Source organism: Glycine soja, chromosome 10 (assembly GCF_004193775.1).
Source record: "Glycine soja cultivar W05 chromosome 10, ASM419377v2, whole genome shotgun sequence".
NCBI classification, from domain to species: Eukaryota; Viridiplantae; Streptophyta; class Magnoliopsida; order Fabales; family Fabaceae; genus Glycine; species Glycine soja.
The window spans coordinates 49,089,573-49,114,716 of record NC_041011.1 but is presented as its reverse complement, the minus strand read 5'-3'; the positions used below and the strand labels follow the sequence as shown (position 1 = coordinate 49,114,716).

Here is a 25,144-nt window from a genome sequence, read left to right as displayed (position 1 = left end):
AATGTGAATCTAAGCCTTCGTGCAAAATGCAAAAGTGAAAACAAAAAGAATCTAACCCGTCAACTCTACTAAGGGACATTATGTTGGGCTAGTACCAATTCTTTAATATGGACTGATTAAATGTATTTTTTTTTCTTTAACAGGCATTTAACGGTTGTGCTACTAGCTCTCGCACAAGAGATGCGGGTTAGGTAAAAGCTTGTTTCATGACAACTTCAAAATTTAAACTTTTGTTTTTAAAGTCACAACTCATCTTTACGCAACCAACTATTGTGTTTACATGAAATTTAGAAGAAAAATAAATCATCCCTTTGCAAAGTTTAAATTCGCTAATGACAGAATTTATGTCTCAATAGTGATATCTTATTTTTCTTTTTATCAACAGGTGAAAATTGAAAATCCTCATTACTAGTTTATTAGTAATCACATGGCATAACCTTGTTTCATCCTAAACAGAATTTATATTTCCCAATATATATGGATTATTATATTAGTTTTCTGAACCTCTTTTGCATATATATATATATATATATATATATATATATATATATATTCCCTAGATATCCGTTCAGACTTGATGAGTCAATGATTTCTCACATGCAAACCTTGCTTGGAGGTATGTTTAAGTATTAGTTGGAAGGTAGTCCCTGTTCACAAATTTAATGGTGTTCACATGGCAACCCACATGGCACTTACCTTCCTAATGTGGATTCTTTCTTCTCTTTTTCATCCAACCACTCCTCAATTGTATTTCCGCTATCAATCATTTAGCACTTGGTAACCTACTTTTTAATCTTAACAACTTAACATTATCTTGAGACACACTATTAGAAGGCCATGAAAATGGATAGAGCTTTCATACAGGTCAGACCACCAAAGTCCAAATCAATCATCATTGATGCTTTAATTTAATCTTTGTCCATCATCATTAGCAGAGTTGTTGTTGTCTCTCAAAAATTACAAAGGCAGCAACCACCACCAATTATCGAACTGCAATGGTGCATGTATGTAAGAAAACTATTTTGTCTTTCAATTGTCAAACAACATTTTGAAAATGAACTTCATTCTTTTTTGACTAAATTAAAAATTTGGTCCCCTAATATTTTCATTTTAATCTTTACATGAATATATATATATATATATATATATATATATATATATATATATATATATATATATATATATATATATAATATAATATAATTATTTTTCAACTTCAAGTCTGTTGCACCGTTAAGTTTTTTGCATTCAAAGTACTATTTGATTTAGTTCTTGAAAGACATCACAATATGTTAAGAGAGAAGAATGTTTATCAATTTTCTTTAATCTCAATTCTTTAAGTTATGTGAGATTTTTTGGTGTATGACGTATTAGAAGAATTTCATATTATTTTTTTTTAGTCTTTACATAGTTACATATATAAAAATACATTTTTCGTTTTTATACTAAAAAATATTTAGAAATAGCGTTTGCCAAAGTTATAAAGCTGTTTATAAAAATCAAAACAAAAAACAGTATGTCATTGCATAAACCAAAATGTAGAATTTTTTATATATATAAAGAACCAAAATAAAATGTAGAATTTTTAATTAATCTTCTTTTCTTTTTACTGTTTCGTAATTTGAAGATCCACACGCTTGATGCTTTCACAGAATTTTGTATCGCCCAAACACGATCCCTGACATTAACCAAAAGCCTTAAGAAACTGGTTGCCATCATCTTTGTACTGACAAATAAATTTATTGAACCAATAGCTTCGTCGAATTCAGAACATAATCCAAAGATCTTTTAGAGACATTATTGGATTCAAGTGTGTATCTCAAAAATATTTTATTATGTGGGGCATCTTATATACAGTCTATAGACAATAAATATATCACAATAAACAATGACCAGGATCTTGTATTAATGATGAAACCGTGGTCTGAACATTTTCCTTTTCTTAGTTGCTAAGGGGGCTTGTATCTTTATACCTACGAGGACTTTATTGTGCCAATATTGAGCTTTGTTATTACATCAACATTGATCACCTCGACTCAAAACAGATAGATTTCAACTTGAGTCCTCTTATCTCAAAGCTTTTTGGGTGTTGTTAGCCACTCTGTCCTAAAGAAGTATATGCAAAGAATCTCAACTAACAATACCAAATCATTTTTGCATCCAAAATCTTTTATAAGTGAAGCTAGAAATAGAAAAAAGAAAAAGTTGTAACTAACAACAGAAAGAAAAATAAATAAAACTTCCTGAAACAAACTACTAAAGTAATTTTATTATTGAATGCAAGCAAGGTTCTTATTGAACCATTTCATTATTTATTAACATATTTGGTAGAAAGATAAAACAATAGATGTATCAAAAAGATATTCTTCTGTGTTGATAGTAGTATTATTTCTTCTGATTCAATGGTGTAGAATGATTTGGACCATTGCACTACTAGTAACAAGAAAGTGCCATATCGCAACTTGGCAAGCCCCAGTTGGGATTTATATGGTTTCTTCAGCTGGCATTTCGCATCAATAGGGATACTTATTGTGTGCAGAGAAATTAATTAAATTTATTCAATTATGAATGATACTATGATCCTTTTGATATGACAGGAATATAACATTCAACAAATACTTAAATGATTAACTGAGAAAAATAAAAATAAGTACTAGTAGATCACTGATTTTGAAGTTTGAACCAATAGGCTCAATCACTCAGTCAAGTTCCTTATTTAGTATAGCAGCACGCATGGTAACTAATGATGTAGGTATGATTTAGAGTAAATGAACAATGTCCCGAGTCTAATTTTTGGGTGATGAATGAACAATAATGATTATCTATGTCAATGCTTCAAGCAAGGGTATATGAGCCAAGCAAGCACGAACACTAGTCTCATTCCCGGGGAACCCTGTCCTCATATCACTGATTCATGTTTTTAAGAACTCAATTCATTGGTCAGTCACATATGCGTGTGGGAGTGTGTGGCTTGGATCAGACCAATATGGCTCCAAAGGTTTGATGTAAGACCCCACTTGTCAACTTAATGATATGAATAAGTGTGTGAGTAAGAAACAGTAGATGGTGACAAAGCATAGTGTGACCCACCATGTGCACACTGACTGTAACATCCACCACCTGCCACATGTGAAGCCGCCATATCCGAAGTTGCATATTGGGTTAATAATATCCCTTTCTTCCTAGTGGATTGAGATTCTCTTATTAATGTTTAAGATATTTCTCAAAGCCTTGTTAATCTTTTACTACTATGTTATGTTATTGTTTTCATGACAAAATTCGTTGCCATATTGTTTTCTATGCGAAAAGACATAAATACCGCACCAGGTATCACACATCTAAGGGCTCAATCATTATGTTTGCGTTTGCATTGAATGAGAGAATTGGATGAAGAGTAATCAGGGAATGTAAATAGTTTTCTTTATTTGTGAGTTTAAACAAATTTGTGCAAAGAAAATATGAGATGAAATATATTTAAACACTTTATGGATAAACTTTTCAATAAATATTTATAAAAAATAAAATAAATTTTTCGTATGAGTTGAAATTAACTTGTGCATATAACTTTTATAGAACACTCTCATTTAGTTTCTTCAAAAATTAAAGTATATATATGAATTAATTTTATCTTTCAACTCAATATAAATATTCATACATCAATTTATCAGCACATTCTTTCTTCTTCTTCTCCATTCCCTCTCGAACTCCCTTTTTGTCCTTTTCCAAATGAGACGGCAAAAAACAATTAATTTTAACATGTCATTCACTATTTCACTACATAACTCTTCTACTGCATTTCTTGGCTCTCTACCTTATCTCATCTTATTCCTTTTTCCAGACCTTTCAAACATTATAAATTTTAACAGCATGTCATTCAATATTTCACTACATAACTCTTCCATGATGAGTTCCATCCATTCCTTCGCTCTCTATTTTATCTCATCCTATTCTTCCCAGAACTTCCAAAGATATCATTATAATTTACTTGGATAAGGGATGACAAGGAACACATGATGGAAAAATGGGAAGTAAACAATTCCACTTGAGAGTTTGGATATTTGTGGAGGGAACGAGAATGTGAGGGGGAAACCATTAATCAACATTCAATGAATTTGGATTTTTTTCAATTTTTCTTCTAAAAACCAGATAGAGCCACTGTCAAATATAAAATGATAAAGTTTTTCGTGTTGTTAATAAGATCACGTTCTCCTATCAAATAATGGCATGTATACGTTCTTTTCCATATTAAATAACCTTTATTTTTGGTTGATCTATATAAAATAACCTTATTTGAATGTATTACATAATTTTATTTAAAAAAATACATGCTATCATTTCATTAAAAGCTTGATAATGAAAATACAAAACAAACTTTATCTAAAATTTGTCTAAAAATAAAATACAAGTTCACAAGTCATCAACTTCACCAATATAGTACATCTCCATTTCCTCGTTTTTCTACTTTTACTAAACACGAATTATGTTCTATTCAGACTTGAAGCATAAATAAAACATGAATTCACTCCCTTATATTGAAATTTAACATTTCAATAGGAAAAAAAACTGTAAAAATCACAGGCCAATGATGATTTAATATTTAGAATATATAAAATGGCATAAATCCTCCATTTTACCATAGATGAGATGTTGAGCATAAGCACTAGGGATAATTACTTGACCTTATGAAGTACATGGACCCAGTGAATCTTCCCTCCACTAGAAGATAAGAAAGAAACAAGAAAAACAAATTGCCTGTTGTCTGATATAGGAAATTGCCAATGACAATAGCTTATACAAACACGTCCGAGGCCTAAAACTCGGTTCCCATTGCCAAATGACAATTATTGGCTAATAAGTACAAAGCCCGAGTTCTTGCAAAGAAGTAAAGAGGTACATGATTAAACAAAAAGGAGAAAGTACGTTACAAAAGAACCTGTGATAGTTCTGAGTTCTGCCGAGACTGATATTCTGTCATCGATAAGTTAGCACTGTCTTGAGTTACTCCAGAGCATATTGTGCACAAGGTTCTTTCTCCATAAAATCAGTCCGTTTTAGTTTTGAAGTGAACTGGATGTCATGATAAAATAAGGCCTTGGTAGCAACTTTAGCATCATACTACATATATACAAAATTTTCTGCATGTGTAAGTGATGTCTGTTAGATTTGCAAGCAATGAGAGCAAAACTTGGGTATAGCTTGACAAAGACAGACAAGTCCACGAAAAGCCAGGGGCAAACAACCAAAATCAATTACATTTCATCTCAATATCGGAATTGTCCTCCTCATTCATATCAGGATTGTCCCCAGGGAGAAGGCCAAGAAGAGGCAGAGGCAATAATGAGCTAAGATTGCAAAGGATTATCAAAGCTGCTAAGTTATCAAATCTGTCCTTGGTAATTCCAAATAGTTGAGTCAAGCCCGCCCCTAACAATCCCCCAACAACACTCCCTCCATTAGATACAGACATGAGAGTTGCAAAAAGAGTTGCCTCCATTCCTTCAGGACATAATCTTGCTGCTAGCACAAGAACAGGCATGAAAGAAGCCTGAAATAAACTAGTAATCAGATGCAAGACAAATTTCGCTCAAACAAATAATAGACTAATAGTTGAGTGCTGTAGAATCAAAGCACAAGAAATTTATCCACATGGTGCATGCTGATACTGCTTATTTCATGGTATGCATTAGCATTTAATTATGTTGTAAGTCATATAAAGGATCAAATTTAACTAATCATTATCAAAACAAACACAAAATTTATGCCTCCTTATTTACTTTTCCATAAGTAAGGTGTGAATCCTAAAAAACAAGTTGAAGAATTCCTTTTTTGATCACAAAAAGGAAGAAACAATTATATTTTAGCATTTTGAGCCTTCACAATCCTTGTATACCTACAAACAAGCTGTCTACATAGAAAGGTACATATTTTATGAGTGGCTTGTAAACTTTGTAACTAAGGATGTTCATGGTAAATACCTATTAGTCAGTTATGTTAGATAGTCAAAGAAATTTAAGGAGTTACATTAGAAAGAAAGGGAATTGGCCTGAAACTGTATTGATAGATACCCATTTGTTAGTTATGTTGGTAATTAGTTAGGTTAGATAGTCCCCATTAAGGATGGGCTTATGTTAGCAGACCAGTAGTGGAGGAGTTGAGAAAAAAGGGGGTCATTTGGTGAAATAGGATTAGAATATAGGGGTTGAGGACAAGGTGAATTATTGGGGAGGGAGTATTGATAGATACTTATATATAGATACCCATTAATTAATTATGTTAATAATGAGTAGTTAGGTTAGGTTAGTCAAAGAAATACAAGGGTTTGTGTTGGATATAAGGGGAATGGGCCTACAATTGATCAGGCCCATTAAGGGTGGGTTTATATCAGCAAACTGCCAGTTTAGGGGACTTTCGTAATTGAGAAAGCAGTGTAAGGAGTGGATCCAGACCTCTTGAAATATCTGGAATCATGTATTGCTTCCTAGGGGCTCTTTTGTGATTGGGAAAGCAGTGTAAGGAGTGGAACCAGGCCTCTTGAAATATCTGGTATCATGTATTGCTTCCTAGGGGCTCCTCCCAGTCAGTAAAAAACCAATTCTTTCTCACTGTTATGCTACCAGTTCTATCAACTGGTACCAGAGCTCCAATCTTGGAGTTGTGGGGTTGTGAAAATAATTCCAAAATTTGATGGAAGAATGATTCCAAGATTTGATGGGACAGGCAATGCCTTTTGGTGGTTGATCAATTTAGATCATTATTTTGATGAGACTTGGAGTGCATGAGAAGTAGCTATCTTGGGTTTGGATGACATTGAAAGAAGACATTCTCAACTGGTGGTTTTCTTTCTAGGAAGAGCAACCAAAATGTCACATTTTTACCTTTGAGAAGGTGGTGCTTAAGTGCCTTCGACCAAAGCTTTGAGTTTGTCTTCAAGATTCAGAGAAGGAAGAAACCATGAGTGAAAATGAAGTTTCCAAGGATTAAGAGCCAAGAAAGAATCAAGTTGGCAAAGGGTGAATCGACCAAGAAAAGAAACAAGAACAGAAGCAAAAGAAGTGGAGGGAGAAAAAGAGGTTGGAAAGTGAGAAAATTGTTGGTCAACAACCGCCATTGCAAAAACCACTATAATCATATCCATTCATGGAAAGGAGAGTGGTGAAGAGTTGAAATCTTGGAGAAAGAAATGGTTTCTTTTCAGAATTAATGAGTCTGGCCCAATCCAATTAAATGGTAAAAACTAAAAAGGAAAGAAAACAGGAAACCACAGCAACTGAATTGTTCCCAAGGAACAAACAAAATAACGTGGATGACCTGGATAAGTGATAACCTTCTTCAGGTGCAACTCAAAACACTCTGTTTCATGGTCAAGAATGCCTTAAAACAGAGTGTTGGAAAAGAATGGAGGCACTCACATTTTTGTGTTTGACCCAAGTGGAATGAAAGTTAAATTTGGGCTGTAATGGTTTAATTGGCCTGGTCACCATGCTTCTTCAATCAGTTGAAACACCAGTACGACTCTTTCAGCAGTCACAAGCTGTTCATCTTGGGGACAATGGGAAACTTTAGGGGGAGAGTAGTGATAGATACCCATTAGTTACTTAGTTAGTTAGTTAGGTTAGTAAAAGAAAGAAGGGGAATGGGCCTACAACTGATTAGACCTATTAGGGGTGGGTTTATGTCAGTAGACCAATTGCGGCTTATAGATAGGAATAACTAAAAACAGTTATGGGAACTTCTGTGATTCAGAAAGCAGTGTAAGGACTGGATCCAGACCTCTCACTTCCTAGGGGTTCCTCCCTATTTTCATTCAATAGAAGACCAGTTCTTTCTCACAGTAATGATACCAGTTCTATCAAATATTCATTAGTTAGTTACTTATGTTTGTAACTAGTTAGGTTAGATAATCAAAGAAATACAAGGGGTTATGTTAAAAAGAAGGGGAATGAGCTCGTCACTGTTTAGCCCCATTAAGGGTGGGTTTATGTTAGCAGACCAGTAGCTGCCTATAAACAGTAAGAGAGGGGTTGAGAAGAAAAGAGTCATATGGTAAAATAGAATTAGGACTAGGAAGAGGTCAGGATCTCTCAAATATTCAGGGAATTCTTTGTATACACTCAATCAATAAAGAAATTCTGTTTTTCTTCCATTTATCATCTATTCCTATCAGTTCAACTGAAGTGTTAAATGCAAACATAAAATATAAGTGTACAGTAAATCCCTCAAAACCTACTTCTAGAAGACTGCCAGCAGCTGGTGCTTTTTGAAAGTCCCTTTTAACTTCTTTTAGAAGTTACCAGTGCTTTTTTATTTTAAACAAACAATAACTTAAAATCTAATGTTAGCAAATAATAGCAGCTTCAAGAAGTATCAACAATATTAGACTTAAATTTACCATGAAAACTTAACATTATAATGAGAAAATATTAGACTTTAAGAGCAGTGGTAGAAAAGATAAATGGACTTTAAGCTTGAATAGAGAAAGATAAATTAAATACAAGAAACCTCAGTTTTTTAGTAAACAAAATAAACCTAATTAATAACAAGTAAAGCAGAGATGGTATGACAGGTATGTTTTCCAGAGCCAGTAGTATATAACTAATGAGTAAAAAAAGACAATGATAACCTGACTCAAAACAGTGAGAATTAATGAATCACCAATTGCAAACCACTCATCACTAATGCCAAACTTCCGGTTTAGTCCAGTAACGAGGAAAACCTGACATAAGAGGTTAAAAACAAAAGAAAGATATTTAGAACAGTCATCTCAAATTAAAAAGATAAAAACATAACTGAAATATACAATTAACCTGAGTCATCCCAAGCGTTGAACCTAAAAGTGTAGTTGCAAAAAATACTTTTCGTAAAGGCACATTCTTCAGAAATCCATTATAAAGACCAACACCAAGCAGAGACGCAATTGAGGTAACAAGCTTGACACGTCCCAAAAACTCAGGAGTAAAACCAAGAGAATTTGTGCTGAAATGGATAAGAAGTTTTTTAAAACTGAAGTAAATGGTGTGAGGTGATAAGAGAATACCAAAGTGGACATGAAACTCATTACAGATAAAAAAAAACAATGATCACATTCATAGAATGAACATACGTAAAGTAGAACATAGCAGAGTCAGACTGCGGGGTTGCTTGCCACAAGAAAATAAACAAAGTAGGAAGAAAAACACTACGCTGTCGTACAGAACCCCACAGCTGAATAATGCGCTGTTTTGAACTTTCCAAAAACTCTGGCCCGGAAAAAAGAAGATTTAGCCCTCTTGCTGTACCAATCATAGGTTGTTCTTTTACAAGAACGGCAACTACAGATGTTATCAACGGAAGCAATGATGTGACACCAAAAACAAACCTGGAACAGTATAAACTTGTTAGAATTTATATGAACGTAAAAAAGAGAAAAAAAAAATAGTGCTATCAGAAATCAGAAGTATCTTGGTTCACAAACGTCTTTTAGTACCTTACTCCATATGCATCCAACAAAGATCCACTGAAGTAGGAGCTCACAATTCCACCAAAGGCCGAAGAACCCCAACATAAAGACTGAAGAGATCCTGAGGTGCTTTGTGACTCACCACGTGCCCTCTCCACAACCATTGAATCTACAACCTGAAACACAGCTCAGTGTCTCGGAACAATTGAATCTATAGATGATAAAACACTACAGCCATAATATCAGAGACAGATAAAATTGAAAACATAAAATAAGGTGAGTTATCCGTGCACGAATCACAGTGATGGAAAAGGCAAAGTTGCAAAGGGACCTCAATATATATAGAATACCTTAGTACTTACCAGATGATACAAGGAGTATAACTATTTAAAATTAAAAATATAGTATATTTTAAACTAATCAAAGAATATGAAAGTATGAATCACAATTTTGCAATAAGATATGTACTGGTACACGAAGATACCAAGTATAAAAAATAAAGAAGATAGGAAGCACACCTGCATAATTAAAGAATAATGCTAAGCCATACATCACCTTAAATCTACATAACTTTCACCATTTGATTACAAATTATCCTGCCCCATTTTCTGTTCACCCACACTCTAATTCAGTAACCTCACATGGATGTGAGGTGGTCTGCTTGGTGTTGATGTGCACCAAGCATCATTTATAATTAAATTATTCCAGAGAAGAAGTATATATGAATTACTAAGTAGGAAACACTCACAACATCCGAAAAGGCAACAGAGAGAGATCCAAGAAGTATGCAAAAACCAGCACTATACTTGTTGTCAACAAAAGTAGCCATCAAACTCCATGAGAGCGCACCAAGCAGCCCTGACAAAACTAGGTACGATCTTCTTCGATAACCAAAGAGCGGGACAGAATCACTGCATGCCATATTAATAACTTCAATAATGAAAATGTAGTCCACAGGATTAATAAAATTGAGAAAATAATGAACCACTCATTTCAGGAGAGAGGAAAAAGTGATGCAGTTTTAGACTCACCTAATAAACCCGTAAAGAGGTTTGACAAGCCACGGCAATGCAGAAAAACCAGAAAGCACAGCTGCCTAGTCAAACATATTATGCATGTAATGAAGTAACATGTCAGTCCTTCCAATATTAGTGTATAATTGATTCAATCCAAAGGGATCAGATTTTCAAGGAAATGCTATCACTCTTTTGGTTTCTACATTTAATTCAAGCAAAGTTCACACTTAATAACATTCACACCTTGGATTAGGTAATTGAGCTGTAGCTATAAAATTCAAATGAAATCAATCAAAAGATGTACATTAACTGCATATTAATTAAACCATGATGACACACCTCAGCAGGGTCCAAATGCAAATCATCTTTTAAGTAAAAGTTCACAGCCAGTCTTGCAAGCCCTAAAACACCTTGAACAAAATACACCATCGCAACAGCAACATTATCAGGGGATAATTCTACCCCAAACAATTTGATGCTGCTCGTACGATATTTGTTCTTTCTGGCAGCAATTCTACTAGAGGACGAAACCTCTGGATCTGTTTCCGTTGTTAAAGCATCACCATCATCTGTTCCAGCTCCTGCCACAAAAATCAAAATCCAATGTTGCTGCCACTTTAACACATTTCAAAAAATAAAATAAAATAAAATAAAAATACTCAAGCTCAATTTAAATACTATATCACTTAGCATGATCAATTGCATGAAAGACTGCATTAACCAACCACATAGAAACTTTACATAACAAAAAGAAGATTAAATGTTGCATGTCCCGTGGATGAAGAATTTTAACTTTGGAGCTTACCGATACGAGAACCTAACAAAGGGTCGCCATCATCGCTGCTGAGTCGGAAAGAGGACCCCGAGCTCGGAACAGTGCCGGAGATTTCCATTTCCGGCGGATTCCGACGCGTTCTCCGGCGGAATCGCGCTGAATGAGTGACAATTGGCGTGCGGCGTGGAAGAGAAGGATAATAGTTGGAAAAATTGGAGGGTAAATATGGTATTAAAGACAAAATATACACACAATTCATTTTACTATAAGGTAGTAGTAATAATATTTATTGCCGTTAATAAATTAACGAGCCACAGAAATTCAAAAATCAAATCTCCAATGAATCAAAACAAAATATTCAAATTTCAATCATGTTAATGTTAATTCAGCGGAAAAAAAAATCAAGCATGTTATATTATTGTTCAGTGTTCAGTGTCCTGGACTAGAAGCTATCGTCGTGTGAGGTGGAGTTTGGGTAGGGCCTTCTGAAGCGCTGTTCAAAGCCCTTTTGTGTGTTTTGGGCAAACTGACAAGTTTTTGAAAACTAGAATATAAAAATAAAATACTTGTACTCATTTCACACTTACTTACTGAATATTTACTTGTCAAACAATTTTGATAGAATACTTTGATTGAATTTAATAGTTGAAACTCTATACAAATCTTTCATCATTGACTTAATTATCTTATAACACACTCCAAAAACGCTAATTCACTTATTACACTTCTAATTAAGTGTTTATAATTATTTTTTTATCACGATGATTAGATAGAAAGATTCGGTCCCAAAAAAAAGTTTATGATCCAATTTAAAATTCAAAGACCTAATTAAAAATTTGATATAAATATGGGAACCCACAAAATAATTGAACCAATTAAATATCAAGTTTAATACCTTATATTGATTTTTTCTGCTAAGAATATCTCAAACTGATAGTTGAAAATTAATTTATCTTTTTAGCCATAAAAACTATCGAAATGGATTTTGATCTTACTAATAAATTTTTCTTTATATACATGATCAAAAATCGGATCATGATAACATGCTTAAAAAACATAGTTATTTACCAATTGTATTGTATCTTATTTCTTTATTATAATAAAATAAATGTAATTATTTTTATAATTTTATTCAAAAGGATAAAAAATTTAGTCTTCCAAAATTATTTTATTTAATTTTTATATTTTATTTTAGATTAATCATATTTTTGAACTATTTATGATGATTTTCTATTGTAAGAAATTCTGACCTTTTGTCATTTATGACAATATTTTACCGTTATAATTGAGAAATAAAATCAAATTGAAAGCAAGCATAGAGATAAAGTATTAAAATGAAAAATAAAAAATTGAATTAAAACAAAAATTATCATTTGAAAACATCATTCCACAGTTCCACTCTCTCTTATCTTCTTACGAGAAGAAAACATGGTCATTCTATCGCTGTTTTAGCATAAGTTGGAAGTGGAACTCTTCGATTATTCTTATTTTTGTTTTTACTTTTCGTTTCCTTTCCTGGTACTGTACAAGCCAAAAAAAAAAAAGTTGAAATCTATCTATTTTTCTGTTTGATTAATAATATTAAACTGATAAGAATAATAATATTAACCTGCATCGGAATAAAATGTAGAAAGAAGGTTTTTGAGGTGAAAGAAAATACTAGTATACGAATACTTTTAGTATTTCTATAACTAATAAGCAAAATCTCATGTGTTGGTATATCAACTTTTTATACCGAACGAAAACTATTTTGCTCAAAAAGTAACATGTTACTGTTCTAGTTGTTCAAACCAAAAGTTTTTTTTTAAAAGGCAAAACCAAAAGCTATTGATTAAAATTAAAAACAATAGTACTTTTTTATTTTCTAAATCTCAAGTATTTAATTTATTCCTGATTTTTTTATAGTTCAAACTTTGAAAACACAAATTTTTCCACTTCTACTTTGAACAACTATTTTACTTTAATTTGTTACACAATTATTTACTTCAAACACAACAAATTATATTTTTCACACCTTATCCAGTCACACTAAAACCTATAGTTTTGCAATGTTGAATTAACATACGGCTACACATAGACATGTTTCTCTCTAACAAGGTTGATATTTCTGAAGGATCAAATTTTCATGCAGTCATAAATTTGGTATCAACCATGGGAGATAGATGCAAGCTTGAGTCGCTTGTAGAGAAAGCAAAAGATAAAGGAAGAAGAATAAGCTTGATCTATAATTGAAAAGTAATCAGTTAGTTACATTCTGTTATTGTAACTTTTTACATAAGTTAATTGAAGCAACTAACTCTTAACTAACTAACTAACTAACTAACTAGAGTTCTAACCACTAGATACATAGATGAACTAACCATGATCAAGCTAAACTAAGCATATATATATATATATATATATATATATATATGCGCTAAGATCCCCCCTCAAGCTAGGAATGGATGTTGGACATTCATAGCTTAGAGTATAGGAACTAAAAAGCACCAAGCATGAGTGCTTTGGTGTATATATCTACAAGCTGATTGGCGGAAGAAATTGGAAGCAATTTGACAAGCCCTGCAAGGATCTTTTCTTAAACGATATGGCAATCAATTTCTATATACTTGGTCCTCACATGAAATAGGATTTGCAACAATGTGTAAAGTTGACTTGTAGTCACAGTACAGAACAACAAGTTGATGGAAAACAACTTTGAATTCTTCTAACAGAAAGGCGAGCCACTGCAGCTCACAAGTGACATTGGCTAAAGCTTTGTACTTAGCTTCTGAAGAACTTCTAGAAATGGTAGCTTGCTTCTTAGATTTTCATGAAATTAATGAAGAACCAAGATAAATAGCAGATGTTGTAATAGATCTTCTAGTGTCAATGCAGTTAGCCCAGTTTGAATCACTGAAGCCTTTCAATTGGATAAAACTATCTGTCGAAAAGAAAATGCCTGCACCTGGAGACCTTTTGATGTATCTTAGAATTCGGGAAGCAGCTTGTTGATGAGTTGAGGTTGGCTAAGCCATAAATTGACTTAGATGCTGAACAACAAATGTGATACCAGACCTTGTGTTTGTTAAGTAGATTAATTTACCTATCAATCTTTTGTAAGAAAAGACATCTTCAGCTGAGAGGGGAGAATCAGAATGTTGATGCAACCTGGTAATGTAATCAAAGGGAGTGGATACTGGTTTAGATCCTAGCATGCCAATATCAATAAGAATATCCAATGCATACTTTCTCTGGCAAAGATTGATGCTAGTAGATGTGCGAGCCACTTCAAAGCCCAGAAAGAATCTTAGATCACCCAAATCTTTAATTTCAAAAGCATTATCCAATAGTTGTGTGATGTTCCAAATCTCAATCAAATTATTTCCAAATAAGACTATATCATCCATGTAAACCAACAAAGCAGTTATAGAATTATGTTGATGTTTGAGAAATAAAGAATAGTCAAAAGAACATTGTTTGTAACCATGAGATATTAGAAAAGAGGATAATCTGACATACCACTGCATACTAGTCTGTTTCAACCTATACAAAGACCTTTGAAGTTTGCACACTAGACTTGGCTTTTCTGGATTCATACCTTGAGGAATCACCATGTAAACTTCTTCATTTAAGTCCTTGTATAAGAAAGCATTGTTTACATCTAGCTGCTTTAGGTGCCATTTATTAATAGCAGCTAGAGCAAGTAACAATCTGACTATAGTTAGTTTAGCCACTGGAGAAAAAGTATCTAGATAGTCCTGACCCTCCACTTGAGTGTATCCCTTGCCAACTAATCTTGCCTTGTGTCTTTCTATTGAACCATATGATTTATGTTTGATTTTATAGACCCGCTTACAACCAATGGCGATCGATCTTGTGAGGGGGAAGATCAGTAAGTGTCCGTGTATATGATTAACTTCCAATGCCTGAATCTCAATTTTCATGGCTTGAATCCAATTAGGATCTTTAGATGCCTCAGTGTATTAGTTAGGATCAATTTGTTAAGCGACATATAAAATGGCACTATGATAAGATAAAGACAACCTGCTATAAGAAAGTATAGAGCTTAAGGGATAAAGACTACCTATAGAGTGGCTAGCAGTAGTTGATGGTGGATAGCTAACATGAAAGTCTTTATATTTGTCTGGTCTATGAATCTACCTTTCTTATCTTCTAAGAGCTTTGTGGTGCTTCTGTGGGCGTAGAGGCTATAAGAGAAGAATCAGGTGGAACAGATGGTGATACAGAAGAAGCATAGACAGGGAATTCAATGTCATCATGAAAAGAAGAAGTTGGTATAGGCAAAACAGTAATGAGACCAGAAGAATCTTGAGCAATGAAAGGAATTCCTGGATACACTAATGGCCCTTGTTTTGAGATCAAGAGTGACATAACCTTTTATATGTGACTTGAAGTCTAGAAAAATATAAGTAGCAGCTCTAAGGTCAAGTTTATTCCTATTTGCAGATAGTGTGTTGGGGAAACAAAGACAACCAAAGACTCTTAGAGTGGCAATGTCATAGGAATGTCCATAGAGTTTCTCGTAAGGAGATTTATCGTCAAGGAAGGAAGTAGGCATACAATTTATAAGAGTAGCAGAATGAATAAGGGCATAGGACAACAAGACAAGAGGCAAGTTAGATTGAAAGAGTAAAGATCTAGTGACACTAAGTAAATGTTGATGTTTTCGTTCGACAATCTCATTCTATTGGGGAGTTTCAACATAAGAGGTTTGATGTAGGATACCAAATTCATCATAAAATTATTTCATGATGAACTCTGAACCATTATTTGAGCGAATCATTTTTACTTTTGTATCAATTTTCCTTTCAACAAATGCAACATAAGATTTTAAGTAAGATTGAGTTTCTGTTTTAGATTTCATAAGAAATATCCAGAAAAATCTTGAGTGATCATCCACTATTGTAAGAAAATATTTATGACCATTTAAAAAAGTAATATGGCATGGACCCCAAATATCAACATGTATAAGAGAAAAAAAGGGAGAAAAGTGTGAATCACTACTAAGAAATGGAATCTTTCTTTGTTTTGCATGATGACTAGTTGGACATACAAATTGTTTATCAACTGAAAGTAAAAGATATGATTGCTTTAACAATTGCAATCTCTCAAATGAAGGGTGTCCTAATCAAAAGTGCCAAAGATTAGTAGGTACTTTATTACATGAGAAAGTAGAACTATTAGTAGAAACAAAAGTTATGATAGAGATTTCTTCATGTTAAGCTTATAAAGACCTTCCAGCAAGTCAATTGTACCAATCCTCTGCAGGTTCTGCTTATCCTGAATGAAACAAGTGTTAGCCACAAAAGTTACCTTACATGGCAAGGAAGACAATAAATTTGATATAGAAATTAGATTAAGTTATAAAACTGATATGTCTAGTACATCCACAAGGTATAAAGAGTGAGAGAATCTAATAGTGCCTGTATGTGTTGTAGTAATTGTATGACTAGTGGGAAGCTTAACAATAATGGGACTTATTTGTCTACATGAAGAATGTAAGTGAAAAGAGGATGTAACATGGTCTATGGCACCTGAATTCAATATTCATTCACTCTCACCTACCTTGCTTACACTACAAGTTATTGATGGCATATTACCTATAGGTGCATGACCAAAACTAGCCATTGTGCCAATCTGATTCACTTGTGAATTGTTGTGAGTTGAAGATCCTTGTTGTTGTAGCAATGTCATCAAGGCATTGTATTGTTGAGCAGTTAATTTGACATCTGAACCTTATGCCTCTTAATTTTGCTCTACGTCTAAATTTGCATTTTCCTATTTTACAACATTTGCATTATTGATTGATGGACCATAAAGCTTATGATATTTATGACCAGAAGGGTATTCATGTTTTCTATAACATTCATCAACAATGTAGTTAGTAAAACCACAGTGAGTACAAATCTTATTACCTAGTCCACCTAAATTACCTCAACCAAAACCACTTGAACTACTTATTCTTCCTCTAGAAGATGAATTATGAGAAAAGCCATTTTTTTGTAACACTTATCGACAGTATGCCAATCCTTACCACAATATGTACATGAAAAAGGTGAACTTGATGAGTTAGTGTTTGCTGCATTAATCATGCTAGTGCTTCCTAACACATCATTGTTGCTAATTTGCCTTTGTTGTTGCATTGCATATAAGAAAACCTTAGATATGACAGGTAGTGGATCCATCATCAAGACATTAGATTTGACAATACTAAACTGATCATTCAATCCTCTAAGGAATTGCATCACATGGTCTTGTTTCTTCCTTTCTAAAACACTACTAAGTGCATCACATGAACATTTTGGATCACAGACACATATAGGATCAAGTCCATAACTCTCAAACTCGTCCCAAATCACACAAAATCTTGTAAAATAATCAGTTATAGACTTATCACCTTGTTTAATTGACGCCATGTCTTGTTGCAATTCTGAGAATCTCAAAAGGTCTCCTTGTGAATACCACATTTTAAGTATTTCCAAATATCTTGTGCATCATCCATCCATAATATGCTTTGTCTAATTGAAAGAGAGATTGAATGAACCAACCACAAAATCACCATATTATTTTGCACCTCTTCTTTGCTACATAAAGTGGATGATCTAATGCAAGTATTTGAATAGAACCATCAACAAACTCAGATTTGTTCTTCGCGCTTAATGCAGTAGTTACTCCAATTTGTTCTTCAACGACTCCATGTTATTTTAGCTTTATGCACAAGTTACTTGAAGCAACTAACTCTCGAGTAACTAACTAACTAGAATTCTAACCACTAGTTACATAGATGAACTAACCATGATCAAGCTAAACTAAGCATCTATCTATACTAAGATGTAGAATGATTTCTCCTTATCATCTTGAGGATGACCATTTCTTATTTGAAGAATAACTTAATAATAAAAGTTTACTTAGAGCAAAAATATTTTGTGTGCCTTACCAAATCTTGCTTTAAATAGATTCTAGGTTTGCACTAGAAAAGGAAATTACAAATTTCTAAAAATTAAAAAATCAAATATTGACAAAGATGTGCTAACTGGTAAGGGTAATTACTTATATTAGTTTACTGTCATCTATCTTTGTTTTGCCACAAATGTTCTTCTTAAATCTAAGAATTTCTTAAATCTAAGAATAACTTTAATATAAGATCTTGAGGGATCTTTAATATCCTTTATAATACTCTACAATCTATCAAAAAAAATAATTTAAAATCCCAATTTAAAATTTAGTACTAAATTTGTTGTAATGCTACAGAATCATTCCTCACCAGATCAGCTTGATCAGAAAGCTGTTCCCTCGTAAAACTTAGAGCATGTGCTCCCGTCCCTCAAATGATAAACAAATCTATGGATTATCTAAAAAGAATGCAGTGTACAACGGCTCCGATCATCATGTACTGCAAATATGCTAAAAGCACAAACAATCAAACGATATGAAAAGTGAAAAAGAATCTACTAGAGATGACGTCATTGGTGATCCTATGTGAGTGATTATAGTATTATTATTGCTGTAGATTACTTTATATAAACAATAAACAAAAGATAATGTAAGCTCAAGTCATACAATGATATCATTACAAAACTGTGGCCAGCCCAACGTCAATCCCCAAATATCATCATTTCAATAAAATCACCTACAGTATCTCTGCCCTTTCAATTCCTCTCTATCTTTCTACACTGCTACCTCAGAGAGGGTTGTGATAAGCAGAAATAGAAAAACCAGGTGGTACAGTGATCCAGAATTTCCAAGGACTATTTTTGTGTCCTAGAAAAATAAAAATGAAGGTGGTATTATTAGAAATTCTAAGCCCTTTGAAGTTTGAAGCAAGATTGAATGGCTTTGGATGGGTGTGGGGGTTAAAGGAATGAACTAAGGCCCATAGATATCACTGGGCTTCCAATTGGCTCATCTCTTCCTCCAACAGCATCCCTTGGTACCGGCATTCATTGCTGCAAAATGCTCTCTCACCCCTGCATCACAACACCATGCAACTAGATTTAAGATCTTTTTGGGCTTATTGCCACTCTTTCAGGGATATATAGTCATATAATCTAACACATGCAAATCTGCATAGCATACTTTCACTCTGATTCATAAACAGTTTCTTTTTATACTATATCATATTTTATAGTAGAACAAAACAACCATTTATGTTTGACTAAAATCAGAAAACGAACAGAGTTTTATTAGCTTACAATACAATATTTCAAGTAGATATAAGATGAGTTTGGCAGTTAAGGAAGAACGAAAGTGGAAAAGTCATGAGTTGAATTTCCTTTTAAAAAAAATAACAATTAATAATTAATATTTGTCAATAAAAAAAACAAAACAATATTTCAATTCACAATTTCCCAATCTTTGCTGTTTTAGGAAGAGGGGTGGGAATAGTTATTAACCATTGAGAATTAAGACCAAGAACTCAAAGATACAAAAAAGACAAAAATGAAATTAGCCAGATATGGCAAGCCTTATTCATTATGACGTCATATTTAATTTCCTGAAAAAATATACGAAAGCTGTACCCTTGGATGATCAGATATTAAAGCAGCTTTGCAGTAAACAAATGAGTAAAAGTTGCTTCCTTTTCTTTTTTACCATAGGTATCCTCTATCAACTAATCCTACTCAGAGCAGAATAAGATGAGACAAATATTGCAAAAAATTATTACTTATAATAATTCTACCCAACTCGGATAAAATGGTTTTTTGAAGATACATGTTGTCTTAAACAAGAAATGAGCACAATTTGCTATTAATTCGCATCTCAAATTGAACATGCCAATCAAATTCCTATCTCAAGAACCAAGAACCAAGAACTCAACAAGTTATTGTTATCATAGATAAATTAAAGGGGATAGAGATAAAGAATAAGCAAATTTACCTGTACATGTAGATATCTTTACCCTGGCCAAGATTTTTCTTGCAGTGAAAGCAGACACTGAGAAAGCTCCGAGAGTGATAGCTGGTGTGATCAAGAAAACACCCATTTTCTTTAGCAGAAGAAGCAGAGCACCCAAGTTCAAAGCAGCTACTCTCAATGATGCAATTATCAAATATGTGAGTGGTTCTCGGGTTAGGCCCGCGTGAAATCACGCGCGTGTAGTCCTCAGAGAGTTCCATTTCACTCGCAGAGAGACACCCCACAAAAACACGCTGAGAATTATTAGCATCAGCAACCCCAGATGCACACTTTCCCTTCTCAGCTACGAATTTGGAAGATTCAGATGGAGACAGAGGAGGAATCTGAATCTTGAGCTGAGATCCAAACAAAACCATTCGAGACTCCGATTTCGAACTCACTTCACCACCGTGTTTGTCTTCGTCAACAAGAGCATCAACGAGGCCAAGACCAACGCCTTTGGAATCCAATTTGTCCCAGTAACGCTTGTGTTCACTCCCTGGGGTTCTGGGGCTGTTAGTTTCTGACCAAAAGGGGTTCTTGAAGCCAGAGAAAGGCTTGCTGTCGAGTGTGGAGGTAGGGCTCATCATGGTTTCGGTTTCATGGGAACCTTTCGGAGTGAAATTGGTGAACAACCTTGGAGAACTGAAGAAAGACGATGAAGAGGGTTTCTTGTTGTACTTTTCTGAATCTGCCATTGTTTTTTGGTTTCTCTCACTGACTCACTCACTCACTGACTCACTCACCATAGCTTACTTTTATGTTTCCTGAAACCAAGACACAGAATATGCCACAAATTGAGAACCTTAAGTTGTTGAACTAGTGCTCATAACAGTGTTGATGTTTGTGTTTGTGTGTGACTGAAAGATCATAGGAATCACCTGAAAGGACAAGGTTGCCAACCAAACACTGCCATCAGTTTTGAAGCGGCAAACACCAAAATCACCAACCTAAAAATTCTGTGAAGGCTTAGAAGAAGAAAAAGGGAAAAACTGCTAATTGGAAACAAGTTTCCATGTATAGAAAGTAGAAACCTCTCACACCCTCTGTGACCTCCAATCCAAAACCACTGAGAAAAGAAATGGAGAAACAGATGTAGAAAAAAGAGATTTTTTTTATTAAATGAAAGAAAGAAAGAAAGAAAGAAAGGTGACTTTTTCCCCGGCTTTCTCGCCCTCGATTCTCCTGTTTCTGAGAATAGAATCACGATGGGGCTCAAAAACGACATGCGAAGAGACCCTCAGTGGTCATGATCAAAGGACCAGACGTGCATGCATCAGACAGCAGAACAAAGATGAGTTTATATTTTTTTCCTTCTTTTCGCTACCTTTATTTATTTCTCCCTTTCAAATTTTTTTCTTTTTTTTGCATCTTTGCATTTATGTCTAGGCCTCCTATCAAATAATTAGTGCCTTACGAGTAAAAGCCCAAACACCCTCTATGCTAAAACCCAAACAACTGGTCCCTAATATCCAATTTCACCAACAAAACGTTAAAAAAAAAAAAGAAGGAAAATTCAAACAAAGAAAAAAAAGTTAAAAGCAAGTCGGGTGATGATGATAATTCATAACTCATAAAGCCCCTCTCTTTTTTTTTCTTTCTTTTCTCTTCTCTCCCTTTTATGACTAGTGGGGTTATCTCTTTTCACTGTGGTCTTTATTTGCCCACTAGTTCAGGCCACCATCATGAGCCCTGAAAAATTGGCATGGAGTTGCAGAGAGAGCAGTAGTAGTACTGAGAAAGAGAGAAGCATAGATAGGACACACACAAGACAAGGGAAGAAATTAATCAGAAAGCGGTTTGTGGTAATAGGAGGAATAACCGGTTGGTGGGTTCTTATAAAGACGCGTGTGTTTGAGAATCGGTGGTTTTTATTTTACTTTATTTTTAATTTTTGTGTGTGTTGGTTTCAGGAGAAAAAAAAAAGGATAAGTGGTTTTAATAAAACCAGTACTCTATGGACTCTCTGTTCTCTCAGCAATGGCAGTTTTTATTTACGAAGGGGTGATGGCCTAGGCAGTGATTAAGTAACATGATTGGATTGGGTTTGTGTTTGTGAAAAAAAAATATAAAAATATGGGGTTATGTGGGTGGAATTTGCGATTGGCTATCTTTATCTTTCACTCTCAACTCCCTCAGCATCAATGGATCAGAGAGGCACGGACTATTATGGGAATATTTAGTTATAATAGCAGGCTCACATCATACATACTCCATAGAAGCACTCACGAGACTTTAAGTACAACATGTTTCTTTTAACTATTCTAATCAAGATCTTTCACTCATGTAGGATTTTAAAATATTTCCTCATATTTTAATTTATTAAGTCGTTTATGAAATTAATTTTAATATCAAATTTGATTACTCTTTAAGTTTATCAATCATTCTCCGGCGCGTATTATCATAGTTACATTTATTGAGTATATGTATCTATGACTTTATAAAAAAAATTGGTGCCTATTTTATTTTGTTAATTAAAAATGCACTTATTTTTTATTAATAAATATGACTTAGTTTGCAATACATATTGAATTTAGGAAAGATAAATTGAGTTTGATTTTTCTAGAGAATACATCATTGAAGAATGAAAAAAATGTTTTAAATAGTCTTGAATTAAGAATGTCTAATATAACCGGCCGAAAAAGACTAAAGTTTAGAGAATACTTTAAGTTCTGTAAGGACTAATGCCTAATTACCATGATTAGAAAATGAGTTTCTTTTGAAGGTTAAAGAAAGAATTACCAATGAGGTGAATTATGAAGAAAATTAACAGGAACCTTGCAAGGAAAAAAAAACTGGAAAGGGATAATGGGAGATTCGAGCACAAATATTGAATTTTATTATATATCAACTACTTATATTAGGAGAGAAAAATTATATTTATTTTATCAATTAGGTTTTAGTTTATTTGTATGATGAAATCTTTCAAAATAATTTATGACAACTTATTTAAGAAAATAGTTAGTTAGATTTTTTAATTTTTATGACAATTTATTTATTTGGAGAGAAAATTTATATTTATTTTATCATCAAATAACTTTATTACAAGTATATCATTAAATAAATAAAAAACTAAAAGTATAAGAAGAAACGCATAAATTAGGCCTTGGGTTTATAAAAATGGGACATCTTTTTTTGTTACCTATAGATGGGACATTTTACTCATTAATTTTTCTAAAACCCTTAATCCATATTCCTCTTTTCTAAAATAAATATCGCATTTTAAAAAATTATCCTAAAATAAATGTCATATTAATTTTTAATGTAATATTAGTTGTTATTTTTCAATAATCCTTCTAATAACTGTCACTTCAACTTCTCAATGTAAAATTAATTTTATAAAATTATTATTATTTTTTATTTATTAATTTTTCTTAATTTGTATAAAAATAATATAAAATAATACTCATTTTAGAACCGAATAAGTATATGATTTTTAAAAAATTCATTTAATTTAGTATTTTTTTTACTTTACTTTTCATCACCATTACTTTGCAAATAATAATAATAACTTGTAATGTTAGTTAAGAACTAACAAATAATTTTTAAAAATATATAGCTAAAATGTTTAACTCTTGCATCTTTAATAATTAATTTAGAAATCTACTCAGTATTTTGCAATAATCGTGATAATTTATTCAATAATAATAAACAATATCTTAAATGATGATGAGATATTGCAATTCCATTTTTTTAGATCATAAGTCATTCACTAAACAATTATGTTCAATTGAGATATAATTATTATGAATAATAAATTATTCCTTTAAGTATTTATGAAGTTGTATTTTCACGCCTGGAGCCCATAATATGTGTCATTTTTATTCACATGTGACTTTTTTATATTATAAATTTAGCATATATATTTTTTTGTAACTTGGCTTATTTTAATACCGAATTTTAACCGATATTTAAGGTGAAATATTAATTAATTTTTAAGATTGTATATATTTTTTAATATTCATTTGCGACTAAAAGTCAATAATATTTAAAATTCACGCTCATACCATTCACAATACTATTATAATAAAAGAGTTGTTATGATGCTTAAAGTAACCTAAGAGTTTCGGTATAAGTTTTTAGTCAATAATTAAATAAGTTTGACACATAAAAAAAAAGGAGCAAGAGAAAATTATAATAATTCTCGAAAGACTTCTGTCAAAATTTGAAGGACAACTGGGGGTAGTTGAGTTTAGAATAAGAGGAAATAACAAATAATTAAGCAGAATTATAATATCACATTCTTTAATATATTTTTATTTTATTATTATTAATTAATTTTTAAAAAATTACAAAATCATAAGTAAAATTTAGTAGATATTAGCAAGACATAGAATTCATATATTAAATTTTAAATTTTTTAGTAAATTTTAGTTAATAATAGAAAAGCGTGTAAGCAAATACTATTTATACTATTATTATAAAAAATTTAAAACTGTATGATAATATTTTATTTTAAAAAGTTTTTTTAAAAATACTACTTAATTAGAAAAAAACTAAACTAACGAATGAGTCATATGTGCGGGCCCCGTCTTTTTAGATATAAAAAATTACTGTACTAGAGAAACGGTAGTGGAGAGTTCACGGACCCGTCAGTAGTGTACATGACCATCAAATCATATCATATTAATCTATAATATCACTAAAATACTTTACCATGGTCCTACGTCAACCTAATAAGAACGGGTCCCACTTCTCTTCATTTCTTCTTTTTTTCAACAGTTTTCATATTTAATTCTCTGAGTCTATGTACGTCACTTAATTAACTCCGACCCATAAGTCATTTACAATTACTAACGTTTTTAATGAGAACGAGACGTCTACTTTTAATTCTTTAACTAAAAAATTACAGCACCTTATATTTTTTTAAATACTAATTAAATTTAATGAAATATTTTTTTAATAAGCATTTTTAGTATTAAATGTTTATAATGAATAGTTAATAACAATTAAATACAAGTAACTTAATTAATCATAATACTCATAGAATTATAGTTAATCTAGAGAAGATACGTCATCTTT

The 25,144-nt window shown here is 32.6% G+C and overlaps 2 protein-coding genes across 4 annotated transcripts; both read right to left on the bottom strand.

Moving 5' to 3' along the window:
* Window positions 1–4,586: 4,586 nt before the first annotated feature.
* On the bottom strand, window positions 4,587–11,701 carry LOC114372129 (folate-biopterin transporter 1, chloroplastic-like). 2 transcript variants are annotated; one of them, XM_028329549.1, is made up of 10 exons: window positions 11,258–11,701; window positions 10,792–11,033; window positions 10,468–10,532; window positions 10,185–10,347; window positions 9,464–9,612; window positions 9,101–9,355; window positions 8,805–8,973; window positions 8,621–8,713; window positions 5,254–5,545; window positions 4,587–5,135 (listed from the first exon to the last, which is right to left on the bottom strand). In XM_028329549.1, coding segments are annotated over exons 1-10 (1,659 nt in total). In that variant the 5' UTR covers window positions 11,487–11,701; the 3' UTR covers window positions 4,587–5,133. The 2 variants fall into 2 exon arrangements, with proteins under 2 accessions (XP_028185350.1, XP_028185348.1); XM_028329547.1 differs by having other exon boundaries at window positions 4,587–5,545.
* A 6,992-nt stretch (window positions 11,702–18,693) lies between these two features.
* Window positions 18,694–22,298, bottom strand: LOC114371955 (FCS-Like Zinc finger 8-like). Of its 2 annotated transcripts, XM_028329295.1 has the most exons (3): window positions 21,004–22,298; window positions 20,105–20,889; window positions 18,694–19,194 (listed from the first exon to the last, which is right to left on the bottom strand). In XM_028329295.1, exons 2-3 carry the CDS (start codon window positions 20,818–20,820, stop codon window positions 19,110–19,112), a joined length of 801 nt encoding a protein of 266 aa, XP_028185096.1. In that variant the 5' UTR covers window positions 20,821–20,889; window positions 21,004–22,298; the 3' UTR covers window positions 18,694–19,109. The 2 variants fall into 2 exon arrangements, with proteins under 2 accessions (XP_028185096.1, XP_028185097.1); XM_028329296.1 differs by having other exon boundaries at window positions 20,105–22,298.
* Between the last annotated feature and the right edge of the window lie 2,846 nt (window positions 22,299–25,144).